This window comes from Andrena cerasifolii, chromosome 14 (assembly GCF_050908995.1).
Source record: "Andrena cerasifolii isolate SP2316 chromosome 14, iyAndCera1_principal, whole genome shotgun sequence".
NCBI lineage: Eukaryota > Metazoa > Arthropoda > Insecta > Hymenoptera > Andrenidae > Andrena > Andrena cerasifolii.
Window position 1 is genome coordinate 6,884,666 of NC_135131.1, and position 13,532 is coordinate 6,898,197.

At 46.9% G+C, this 13,532-nt stretch overlaps 1 protein-coding gene across 1 annotated transcript; it reads left to right on the forward strand.

Annotated features, from left to right (window-relative positions):
• The first annotated feature begins 8,795 nt into the window (after positions 1-8,795).
• On the forward strand, positions 8,796-12,936 carry Ugt50b3 (UDP-glycosyltransferase family 50 member B3). Its single transcript, XM_076826065.1, has 7 exons — positions 8,796-9,637; positions 10,166-10,432; positions 10,748-10,946; positions 11,009-11,185; positions 11,994-12,311; positions 12,429-12,657; positions 12,729-12,936. Exons 1-7 carry the CDS (start codon positions 9,410-9,412, stop codon positions 12,868-12,870), a joined length of 1,560 nt encoding a protein of 519 aa, XP_076682180.1. The 5' UTR covers positions 8,796-9,409; the 3' UTR covers positions 12,871-12,936.
• Positions 12,937-13,532: the final 596 nt, after the last annotated feature.

Genomic DNA, 13,532 nt, shown 5'->3' on the forward strand with positions numbered 1-13,532 from the left:
CACGGTAGCGAAAGTGAAATCGCGAAGAAAATTCAACGCCTCCGTTCCCCGCGATCGTGCCTCTCCGGAGGCAACATTGACCGAAATAATCCGATCCCCTCACGACGTACGTAGCTTCGACGATAATTGATCGGTACATGCTTCACTTGCAAGAGATCGTCCTTAAATTACGCAAGACTTTTGCAGGGGAAGAGTGGGTCGCGATTTTGTTTTACGTTTTCTTGCACGGGGGAAGAGGGAGTCAGGCAGCGTGTTGCGTAATATTTTTTTAACCTGATTTTCGATATGAGTAGTCTGAAAATCGGTGCCTCGCGCGAAACCGAATTAAGTGGATTATATAAACCTTTAAAAGAATTTTAGCAGCTGAAAAAATATTACGTAAGAAAGGACGGGGTTGGAAAGGCGGTTGGAATATAAAGTCTTACGAATTCTTATAATTGGGGAGTATAAGATCGGTGATCGACGAAATGATCACCGAATGGTAATCGCCAAAATTAACCTTGCGTAATTTAAGGGGACTACATTTCATTCAGAAAAGATAGGTAGTACTTTCGAGAAAATACAATAAAAAGATCGATTTTTCGACTGCCTAGTCCCCTTAAGAACGGCCCCCTACAGCTGGGCCCGATATAAATCTGAATATTACCAATCGCAGTGTTCCAGAGTCAATTGAACTCCCACCAAATTCCATCTCACTCGAAATCGGATTAGGCCACGTTCCGGACAGTGAAATTCGGTGGAAGAAGTTCGTTCACCTTTGCAGGCCGAACTGAAAAGAGAAAATAGATGACAATTTATGAAGCATCATTCCCATCTCTGGTCCGCTGGACGATTACAGTCCCCGAAACGAATCCACGGCGTGTATCACGCCAGAACTCGGTCCATAATTATCATAGCTAGGAAACTAATTATCGCGTCGGGGATAATGAAAGGGTGACTCGAAGGTGGCTAGAATTTCTATTGACCCCACGTGTCCGGAAGAGGAGGAAGAGAAAGACGCGCGTGTAACAGCTGCGCAAAGTCATTTCCCAAAGTCGAACGGATCGGGAGGTGTTGCGCAATGGTAATAGGCCGTCCCGGTCCAGGGATAAACGAGGCGGGCGAGCTTCGAGTAACTGCACAGTGGCCACAAAGAGTGGAATCTCTGCTTTTCGGTTACAACAATCAACGATCGTGACTGCGATGGAGAAATGTCTAGCTGCTGCGCCCCGCGACCGCGCCGAGGAGAGAGGAGAATGGTAATCGCGGAACTAATGAGCCAACGATTGTTTCTTTCGCTTTTCCTAACTTTTTCCTCGCTTATTCTCCCTCGTTCTTCTTGCATGGAAAGTTTCGTGAAACGGGAGGATATAAATAGAGGAAGTTGCTTGCCGTTTTAAACGGAACGCTAAACGATTGTCAACGATGAAGGGGCGACAGAATTTAGGTTGCCAGAGTGGAGGAAGCTGCTAGTGGAAACACGTTCCAAATCTTTCGCGAAGCTCGTCGGTGTTTCGCAACGCGCTGCGGAGGCAAGCAGAACGACGCGGTGGTCCTGAATGGTAGAAAGGTGAACTGAATTCAATTATTCAACCTCTTCGGAAACCCTTGACGTTTCCGACATAGGCTCCTACAGCTGTAGACTAAGTTTCGGGGTGAGTAAGGGTTGCCACAAGTCACGCAAGACTGTTTGGAAAAGCTTTGAAGATGGGGCAAAATGACTCTTTCTTAAACGTAGAATTATAGTGTGTCTTTTCACCTGTAAGTACATGTAATATGGCACGTTACAACCCTCGGAAAAAATACCCTTTCGTGGAACTCCATTTTATCCGGCTTTTCCAGTTTAAAACTAAGATTAGAATTTTGCACGGGAGTGTTTGTTAAAACCTACTTAAGATTTGTCAGAAATATTAAGAAACAATTGTAAGAAGATAAATAGCGATAGTCGTGTAAGTTTTACTTACTGGAAATTCGACAGAGAGTTTAAGAATATTTTACAAGCGTAGTTCGTTGTCCCGGAATTAAATAATACCAGAATCAGATCCTACGGCTCGAAGAGCCCCTAAAACCGTTCCATTTGTAACGAGTACCGTATAAATAACAGCGACGCGAATTCAGTTCACCTTTCTACGGCTCCGGACCACTGTGCCACGGGACCGCGCACCGCGACCGTGACGTTTTAAACGGAATTCGAATGCAGACCGAGTCCGAAAGCGTAAAACCCGGGGATCTGCTGTGCAGGGGCTCGCGAGTTGCAATGGGAACACGCGTGCGAATGTAAACGCCGCCTCGTTTCGCTCTCCGAGATCAAATTTATGTATCTCCGGGCTGATAAAACGTGACCCGGAGCACCTCGATGTCCGAACCTTTCCTTGCTTCCCAGGATATTTCGAGTCCCGGCGAATAAGCGCGGGGAGTGATCCGCGCGCAATGGGGCTAACATAACCAATCGCTGCGATTTCCAATTTCTTGCGATCGGTGCTGCTAGAGTTACAGAAGCGGCCCTTAAATTCAGATCCTCTCGATCCTCCAGCGGAGGGATGCTTCAGTGGAGCAGTCTTACTCCAGAAAAACAGAGGAACAGATCCGAGTATTTTTGCCCGTAATTCCTTGCCCTTGCTGAATGGTATCACGAGAAGTCGGGCCGATTTGCTTCGACGGCGATTACCATGGAGGGAAAAGGGATTAGCAAGGTCCATGAATGGTCGCGACCCGAGTTCCAAACTACTCGACAATCCAATCTGCGACCGTGGGCTCCCTGGACGAGAAGGGACTAGCTGGACGAGCTTGGCTGCGACGGAGCGCCCTTCCCATCCTCGGGGCGCAGAAAACTGGGGCATTTGTCTTGGTAAACGCGGCGGGCAGGAGGTAATTTCATGGCTAGTGTAATTTACCGATTTAACGAGCTGTGAAGCGGCCGGGCATTATTCGGGGGCAGCCAATGGAGGAAAGCTGAATCGATCAGAGAAAACTCGGTCTACCTCGCTCTAACATCGGAAGTCGCGGCTTCAGGCTTGATAAGCTCGTTAACCCTCCCTGTGGTTAATTATTTTCGTTACGTTGCACTGGTCGTTTCGGGACTTATTATTATCGACGGGGAACGCTTTAGAGAAACGAGAACTAAGAAAAGCAGAGTAATACGGTCCGAGGAACTTATACGCTAAACCGAGCTACGCAGCTGACAATCGTGCGGCAAATCGACTGTGCAATGGATTTCAGAAGAGATACGGATTACAGAGAACGCATCAATGTCGGCGAGACATCGATTTGCCTCGGGATCGGTGGTAATTTAACCGCGAAAATCTTTGTAACTTCTGCTCGCGCGAGATGGAGATTTGTCATTGTCGTAGGAGGAATAAGGAATTTTTGTCGCCTCTGGGGGTATCTCTAGATTCTCGCTCCTGGATGCCACTGTATGGATTTTGCTACGCGAGTTAACGGACCAGCGAAAGGGACCGTGAAAATGAAGATCCTTCGCGGTGGCTGCACACCGCGGCCCGCTCTCTGGAAGAAATCGCAATAACGCTGCCATTCGGGCACGAAATCGTTTAGACGCAGCGCGAAACGCCCCGGCGGACTGTACAGATAGCAAATCGGTCGCGAACGCATAACGGTATTGAACTATGGTGAAATTCGTCCTAATTCTTTATTCCGTCGCGATTCGCGAAACCGCTGTTTCTGGGTCGTCGAACGCCTCTGCGGTGCCGTTGGAATTTTCTCGAGCTTGCTCGAGACTTGTCGACGAAATTGCACAGACCCACTGCTTTTCGAGCTATTGCAGGCGGTCAGGTCTGCTTTGAACGGGGTCAGGCCTGCTTTGAGCAGGGTCAGGTCTGCTTTTCGAAAAATAAGTCAGGTCTGCTCGATCTTCGGCTCGTTCACGAGATCACCTTCATCTTTGCCACAAAATATATTTTTTAGTACACCTGGTACACCTGGTTATTAATATTTGTATGTTTATTAACGGGCAGAGCCCTTTAGCACACGGAATAAAAAAAAACCCAAAGAAGAGACACGTGATTTCGTGTAGACACCAAGAAAGCCGAATACGAGATTAGAATGGATTAATTAAGGAGTCCTAAATGGCACTGTGGTCCTGTAAAGAACACTTTACTTTAATAAATATCTCTATCCTTTTGATAGAAATTTCTTTTGTCATATAAATCATATCTAACGAAGTGTTTTCGAATATTAAAGTTTATCCTAGCGACCACTGGACCCATTTCTACTCTCGATAGTTCGAGCACCAAGTTTTTCGCGTAATAGGGCTGTAATTGTGATCGGTGAATTATGTATTTCGCGTGACGTATCTGGCGATTAGATTAGGCGAACGAATTGGACTGCTCGTGGATAAGAAGTGAAAGAGAAACTCGATTGCTTGTCGGGTGTATGGAAGCTTGGGCGTGCCCCGTTTATCCGCCAGCAAATTCGGCCCACATACATGCGTAAACTTAACGATCGGTTATTTGTGTACAGTGGATCCCTCGTGTACAGCTGGTTGCTCAATCGCGAGAGGAAAATGTGTGACGCGGATTCGATTTCGCCGCTGCTCGTCCATCGTTCCGCGCCGATTGTGATCTGCTTCTATGAGTCGCGCGTGCGGAAAGGTTCCCCTTGTCCTACCTGCGCCCCGATAAAGTCGATCGCGATCGCTTCAATTTCTGCGATACAAACTATGCTAATGGGGATGTCGCTCGCATTCGGACGCCTGCGATTAACGAGGGCAATTAAGATCTTGTATTGGAAATCGCGATGGTACAATAGAGCTTCGCGGGCAAAATTATGGTGTGAGATAGTGGGTGTTCGCGTTGCACGATGCGAGTCATGCGAGCTAAATAATTATATGTTCTGTACTGCGAGTGGATTCTGATTTGGATTCTTCGGCATCGCTCGAGCAAAGATCGTGCCGTTCGGCGTACACTTTCTTCAGAATTAAACCGTAATTGAAATTGGTCTGATTCTTGGAATAAAAACTCCTCGGCGAGCTCTCGCCGAACCTAATCCAGTAATCTACGCACAGATCATCGACTTTCACTGTGAATCGTCAACCCGTAATCATAATTAACTCATCTGTGAAGTAGAACCCCTCCTCCCAAAAGCACAGTAACCACGCGAGTGACTCGCAACTTTTACAAACTAGAAGACATCGAGTGCTTAAAGCGTTAAGAGGGTACGTACGTTTAGCCGCGAATAAATTATTATTATTATTATTAAATTAACGGGAGAACCCTTTAGATACAAAGTATAGAGCAAATTAGTACGAAGATCAAGTAAATATAACAAAAACATAAAATAACATAAAATAAAATGTAAAACAATAAACTAAAGTGAAATAAAATAAATAAAAAGAAACAAAACTGTCCGAGTCCTAAGACCTAATCACAGCACAAAAGGTGCTTAAATTAATTTTAATTAAATTAAATTACCGAGGTAACAGTCTCCTAAGCAATTGGTTCCTGAACGAAGCGAAGGAGACAGCGAACACGTCTATGTCAAATGACTTTACGAATTCTTTTAGGGGTCTCATTAAAAAAAGAAGACAAAATACTTATTACACGTGATTCATTAGTTCGTAAAGTGCAGGAGGAAATTTATTTGCAATAATTTTTGTATTAAATTATTTATGATTTTTAAGGTTCTTTAGATCACTGCAAAAAACACGGTCAGCGTGATATCTGCTTCAAACATCGATGGATCCCAGAAGTAAAATGATATTCTTGTAAAATAATGTTGCCATTAAACTTGGCTGACAGGCCAAATTTTGTAATTTCAAGAAAACAAACAATTTATGGCACTTTAAAGTTGAATGAATTTTTTCCACGCGAAACTGTGCTCCGTAATTGTGCATAGAAAATTAATTAAACAAGACGCCGCGCAAACAGCTATTTACAACACTACAATAGTTTCCAAAACCCGGCACAATCTCCATTCAAAATTTCAACCAAGAGCCTCACTCCTCCTCGCATACCCCTCCAAGGGTGACGAAGGTGTAAATGAGTGACTTTGAACGCCCGCGCCAACGCAACGACCCAGCACCGAAATTTTCCGTCAATCGACTGCGAAGACTCGCACAGCCTCCCTCTCGATCGTTCGCCAGGTGCCTGCCGTGCCTTTAAGCCACCCGTTACGGAGCATCTTCGCGAAAGAGACCGTGCAAGACCAAGGAGCGAATTGGTGGGAGGCAAAACTCTCTCTCTCGAGCACAGCTGATCATTAAAGCTGCCGCTGGCCAGTCAAACTTTCACGCTCGGTGATATCCGAGCATCGTGCGTTCGAACACGTTGAACTTGAAGGTCCGCGCCTCGGCAGAAATCGGTCGGTGTTGATCGGTGATCATCCCCCTCGTGGCGCGACCTAAACGAACCGCGGTCCGCTCGAATCATCCCCAGTGAACGTGGTGCGGTGGTTGATTGCGCGCTAGCAAAAGGGATTCTGGGTTCGAATAAATTCGACCACTGTGAAAGCAGGAGGAACGGCGCGGGGAATGCTAAGAGATCGGATGGTGGACGATCGGTGCGGTTGCCGAGATTCGGCTGCGGCTGCCGCGCGGAAGAGATTTCTTTCGTAGAAATGCTAAGGAGGACGGTGACGAATGAGTGCGTGAGAAAGGAAGGTAACCCTGGCCACGCGTAAAGGAGAAGAAGAAAGTCGAGCTGGCCAGCGAGGTAAGAAAAACTGTCCTGGATGATCGCGTTCCGTCCAGTGATTTTCGAAGGCAGCGAAAGGAATTTAAGCAGCTCATCAATGTAGGCCGGTCGATCGGTTCCCTCGGTAATCGTGTGTAAATCGTTCCAGCCACTCGGAACGTTCGCTTGCTGCTCCTCGGCCAGTTCGAACACTTCAGCCTCTTAATTTCAAAGGAAATCTCGAGGGTCTCTGTTCCGTTACTCCGACACGCTTCGTTTCCGTTCTTCCCGCGTAATCCCTTCCATCAGCCAGGGTCGTGCCGATGCGATTATACCGAATGAAATTTTCAGCTCGCAGGGATTCGCGTCGGGTCTCGCGTGGAACCTTCTGTTTCAATTTCCACTCTCCTTTGTCAGTCCATCGCGTCAGGATATAATTACACAGTTACGGGTGGATCTTCGATCTAGGATCTGGAATCTGACGACGATCAAGCGCGGCATTGCTTCATTGCCCTCTAATCCCACCGTCTCTCGAGTCACCGAAAATCGGACGGTCGATTTTCGGCTGGCGGTGTCCTCCGCCTGATTCTTGACCGTGAACTTTCGATTCTTCTGGTCCGGAACGGGCTCGACGATTTCTCTCGATCCTTCTCAGTTTCGTAGGCGGTCGGGACGGAATGGCACGGCCGGGTGAAATCGCCCGATCGAGATCCATTTTTTTCGGTGGAAGGAAGAGCCGCGAAACTGGCGAGGAGCAGCTGGAGAAAGGGGCGAGACCCGTCCGCCGGTCTCCAGGGATCGTATTGTCCGAAAGGCGCGCTTGAGACTCGCGTTCTTAGTGAAAGTATGGAGCACCGTTTGAATAATCAAGGTTGGAATCTCGCGTGGAATGGGGTGGTGTTTAACGGGGTGGGAACGTATTAGCTGGTCACTCCGCGGGCTTCGTCCGTCGCGATCATAGTCTGCGACGGAACAGAACTGTAAAACTAACGTAGGTGCAGCGAAAGTTCACAGGCAAATCACGTTAGATAAATCGGTCCGGACCGCTGGTTTATTTGATCGAAACCGTGGAGTTTTCGTTTTACTGAAAGGTTTGTCAATAATTGCCCTGCAAACTCGAACCGGAGTTACACAGAACGAAGTATGTTTAAACATAACTGTAAAGAACGTTTTTTGCGTTGCGCCATGGTAGCCCAAAATACTCTGACAAGAATTTTATTCGTATGTGTAACCTTTAGAAGCTGTATTTCACAGTGCAGCATTTTATTTATATATTTCCATAAATGGTTATAAAATCATTGCCCATGAAACGAGCATCGATATTTTCTTTAGATGACGTTCTTTTTCTTCTAGTAGGTATGTTTCGACCTTTCGATTAATATCTGCAGACAAAAACTCCACGTTAATGTTATACACGCAACTTTTTTATCACGCGGTTGAAGTTTTTCACGAGAATCGTGCCGGTATAATTCGGTCGTACACATGCACCATTAACATACAGTTATTTCCGAGGAATTTTTTTCTTTTTCTTGGTAAGAGAAAGATGATGATCGGTCATTTCAATCTTTGAGTACTGTTGACTGTAGCGCTACGTTCTTAGTTACTTAAGGGGATATACCCGTTCGAACCTTCGGAAAATGTGTACATTTTGTGGATTTTTTTACGAGTCAACGGCTCGATGAAGATTTCCCGTTTTTTTACTATCTTTGCATAGTATTATGAACTACTTAAAAAAAAAGTTTCAGCTAAAAAACTATTGTTTTTCGGAAGTTATGCATACATATCCGAAAGTCTCTCGATTTTAGACGGCTAAACGGTGGGCCTGAAAACAGCTGTAATTTAAAGTGTATTTAAAAAATTGTTCCGTATACATTATAAGTAGCTTAATAAATGAAAAAAAATTGACACTGTTATTCGTTGTATTCGCTGAGACAAAAAAAACTGAATATTGCCGAATTTTGCGACGCGATTACAGGAATGACCTCTTAACACTCGAAGCAGCACTCTAAAATATCCCGCGAAAATAGAAAGAATAAATCATAATTGCCAGTACGTCACTTCGCGCTAAGAACTTCGTTCGCAGCCAAAGCACTGCAAAAAGAGAGGAATTAGCTAAGATCGACGTGGTGGCAAACACGCTCTACCTCAGAAAAAAAATCAATTTCGCTCTCCTGTGGCTTTCAGAATTCGAAGATGGAATAAAGACCCACGGAAACGGACGTGACCGGACGCGCGCGTGCTCGTGAAGGAATGATGTCGAACTAGGTACTCGAAATTCCACGCGCGACCGTGCAAGGGGCATCTCATTTTGCCGTCGTTCTCGTAAAAAGGACAGGGACAAAGGAGTCTGTTACGGTGCGCGGTGATCGACGGTGATTTTTCATTGGATCATTAGAATGATAATGGATCAGCTGGCTCCCAAAGCGGTCGCGGTCTGAAGGACCAAGCGCGAGGCCTGTATATATCAGCCGAAGCTGCTGACGAAAAGCAGACGAGCCGCCGCTCTCTCGCGAGCTCGTTAAGCTTTGCTCCCTGTAGTGCCCTACAGCTTCCGCGGTGGAGACTCGGGGAATAATAACTCAACTGAAAGGGACGCGTGCTCGGCAACGAGAGGGCAAGATATCGAAGACAAGTGGAAGGAAAAGGGAGGAAGTGATGTTGGAACGCGCTCGGTGCGACGGCGATAATACCGACGTCGAGCGTCTTTCTCGATAACGACCGCTGCGCTTCACCGTAGCCCTCTGACAGAGGAGCCGTTTAATCTACCCGTGGATCCAGCTTAAAGGCTCCGAGGATCTAAGAAGATGATCGGCTCGATGCTTGTGATTCTGCTGATCTGCTGCGGCCACCAGTCCGCGATGGGGTACAACGTTCTATTAGCCACGATGGGCGGCACGAAGTCTCACACCACACCCTTCGTCGCTCTTGGTAGCAGTCTGAAGGCGCGAGGTCACAACGTCACCCTTGTGAGCGCGTTCCCAGGGCCAGCCGCGAACCACGGGCTACAGGAGTTCGTACCACCCGACTTCGAGGTGATTAGCCGTCTTGCAGCTTTCCTAATAAGCCGGCGACGCTTGGATTGCTCTCCGGGGGACGTGGAAGATGATCGAGAAACTTAGAGATTGCTTTCTTCAGGGGGCTTGGGAATTTCTGGCCAAAGCGTGGAGAGCAATCCACGACGCTCGTTCTCTTCTCGGTCGTTCTTCGTAGACTTACAAGGGAAGATCCCGAAGCCGAAAATTCAAAAAATTCTGAAACTCTGTGAACATGTAGGGGATTTCCTCTTGATTACAACGCAATTTTTGTTTGCTGCTCAAATTCGCTGGAAGAGGCTGAAATTAACCCCTGGAAATGTAATTATTTTCCGACTTTGTATTACAACTCGTGAACTGTAAGGGATAGAGAAAAAGTTTCAAGACAAAAGTTACTTGTTTTAATTAGATCTATCGTTTGGCTAAAACAATTATTTTGCAGTTCCCGACTTATAACAAAAAATCGGAAGATACCCGGATTTTCAGGGGTCAATTTCACCTCCTTAAAACGAATTTGTTTATCCACAGGCCTACGTTGGGAATTACACGTCGGAGTGGGACCTGGTGGGTGCAAGGTTCCGAGATGAGCTGCCAATCTCTCCTTGGGACGCAATGCGATATGCCTGGGAGGCCTGCGAGGCGGTTCTCCGGGACGAAACGTCGGTCTCCCGGCTGAGGAAGCCGGAGGGCGATCCTCGTGCTCGTTGGGACATTGTCGTCCTGGACGGGTCCTATCCCGAGTGCGTTCTCGGCGTTCTTCACGGGGAAAATGTACCCACGATCATGCTCAACACGGTAATAATAAAAACGCGAATCTCATCCTCAACGAGCTCCCAGCCTCGCAACCAGAGTCAACCTCCACCAGTTCCCGATCAATCGACATTAACAGTCCGCTCGTTCTCCCCTAATTGTGCCACCCAATTAAACACACCCACCCCATAAAGGGCGCCCTAAAAAGAATAATTTCAACGGCAGTCCACCCCAATCAGGGCGCTCCGTGGTATCGAGTTTCAATTAAGCCCAGCCCGAGTTTAATTATCATCAGGCGAGCTGATGAACGTAATTGCTCGCTAAAGAATTATCCGGCAACCAATGGATGTTCCGATGCAGGTCGCCCTGTACACTGGCACGATCTCAAGACAAGGAAACCCATCGCCGTGGTCGATCACGCCCTACTTTGGCAGACCCTTCACGCAGGACATGAACATCTTCGAAAGGGTGCTGAACGTCGCCTGCCTCGTCACCCTCAGGATAATGCACTGGATCATGATCACTGGATACCTTCAACCAGTTCTGAGGCAACATTTAGGTAAAAATCGATCGATCTTGCTCGACGGCGTGGAGTTTTCACCGCGGCCATCGTTCTTCCAGGGGACCAGCTGCCCGATGTTCGAGACCTCACCATGGAGGTACCACTCACGTTGCAGAACAGCCACTACAGCGTGGCGGATTCCGTCCCGTACTTGACGAACGTCGTCAACGTCGCCTGCCTCCATTGCAACCCGCCCACCAAACTTAGCACCGACTTGGAGAGCTTCTTGCAACGCGGTGAGTTCAATGTTAAGCAGACTGTTGGTCGGATTTTTACGACGTAGTCTTTTCATGCGTCTTAAGATTTGTACAGTTTGCGAGTGCAAATAGCATACATTAATAATTGTACATCGTTGTAAGAGTTTTGTCAATAGTGCAGCCGCTGGATTACATTAAAACACAAAGTTTTGTAAAAGAAATAGGAGTTGCACAGTGCAATCTGCGTATTGTAGTAGGCATACGCGTGGCATTTAGGGCAACGGCCTAATGTGTGACTTTAGCACATAGGAGCGTTCATTTATGAGGAGTTCGGAGGATAGAGACCGCCGGGAGTCGGCGATAGCTGTGGTGGCTAACGCGACTGATCAGCACGCGGATGGCTCGGGTTCGATTCCCGGCGCCCGAGGTTTTTCTTCTGGCTCCCCTATAGTTATAAAAAGTTAATCACATTTATAGGAGATTTCACTTCGCTAATAATTAAACTAAAATCCTTATTTACTACAGCCTATATCGAAGGTCTAAATTAAATTTAACATTAAGTGCGAGGCTAAAAATTTAATGATAAATTTAATGAAGATGGTCAGGGGGCTCGTGTATGTTGTCTATAACGATATAGTTAAAAAGATCGATGACTCGAGAATGTAATATCCTTTCTATTTAGGGAGAGGGTTTGTACAGTGGCTTAGCCGCGATTGGGAGCGGGGTAGCTTTAAGGATCTACTTTAGTTTGACCAGATTCCAATAAGTTCGAGAAATTTCGCAATAGATCGAACGTCGTCCTTCGAAGACAACCTAATAGCAATGACGAGCTATAAAATGCCCACAGGGTTCATCTTCGTGTCCATGGGTTCGTCGGTGCGCGCGTCGGGGATGCCAGAGGCACTTCGCCGCATCTTCGTGGCGGCGTTCGCCACGATCCCTTACAACGTCGTGTGGAAATGGGAGGGCGGGAAGATTAAAGATCTACCGTCGAACGTCCGAACATCTGGGTGGTGGCCACAGCAGGATCTACTCGGGCACCCGAAGCTCCGAGCTTTCGTCTCTCACGGAGGGCTCTTATCCCTCCACGAGGCCGCCTATCATGGCGCCCCCACTCTCGTGCTGCCCGTTTTCTGCGACCACGATGGAAACGCGGCGCAAGCCGGTAAGTCCGCGCCCTGGACCCTATTCCTGACTAATTTCACCGCCGACTAGCTACGTCAGCAACTTTTATCTCTTATCGAACAAGTAGAAGGGAATTGTATGAAACGCTGCGTTACAGAGAAGCTGGGCTACGCCCTGGTGATGGATTTAGCTGGCGTGTCGATCGGGGACCTTCGCGAGGGCATCCTCAAAGTGGCTGCTGTGCGCAACAATTCGTATCGCATGGCGGCGAAACGAAGGAGCTCGCTGTTACGGGAGTTGCCAATTAGCCCCAGGAAATTAGCGACTTGGTGGGTGGAGCACGTGGCCAAGTACAAAGGGGCCGAGCATTTGAAAAGCTCCGCAAGGTAGATTGAAGCTACTCGAACAGAGATTCCAAAAGTCGAATTAAAGGTGACTGAAGAGTACTTTATTGCAGGTACATGGGCGTCGTTCGGTACTATTCCATCGACGTGGTGACGTTTTATGCGATAACGTTGCTGGTGCTGGTGTACGGGCTGAAGAAATTGTGCTGGAGGACGATATCGAGACAAGTTACTATTAAAAAGAAGCTAGACTGAACTGTGCTGATTTTACAGTGTTCGGCGCGGACGTGTTGTATATTTATTGCGCTACATTTATCTTAGGGTATAAGCTAATGAATAACGAACGTGTAAATTCAAAGAAACGAGGTTGCTTAAGCAAACGAATAAAGATAATTGATTGCGAATAGCGATGCATGATTCACAGCGGGAATGATAATACCGACTACAGTCGGTATAGTAGAACACTGTGCTAAGATATTACCGAGGGTCGATACAGCAGACTGCATTTCATATCGCACACAATAGTGCAGATGCATAGATTCCTTTACTAAACAAGGCATAGAGTTTACATTCGTAGGGGAGCGCGCGAAAACATTCAGGGATAGTAATTTTCTTAACACTGCTAGCATTCAATAAGAAATCTAGAAAAGAGAGTGACAAAGAATATAGATGCAAATGTGGAAAGAAATCCTGATTAACCGATTTGAGTTGCAAGCACACCAAGAAACTCAAACAAACCTATATAGGCGCAACTGATAGGAGGATAGAAGAAAGCAATTTCCATCTCCGATTTCCAGGGAAAAATATCTTTCACCCCCTGCCTCGAACTAGCCCATCGAAGTCTTAACCTTTTCACTACGGTCGGAAATACAAAACGCGAACAACAACCCCCGAACAATGGTCATTCATCTCCACAA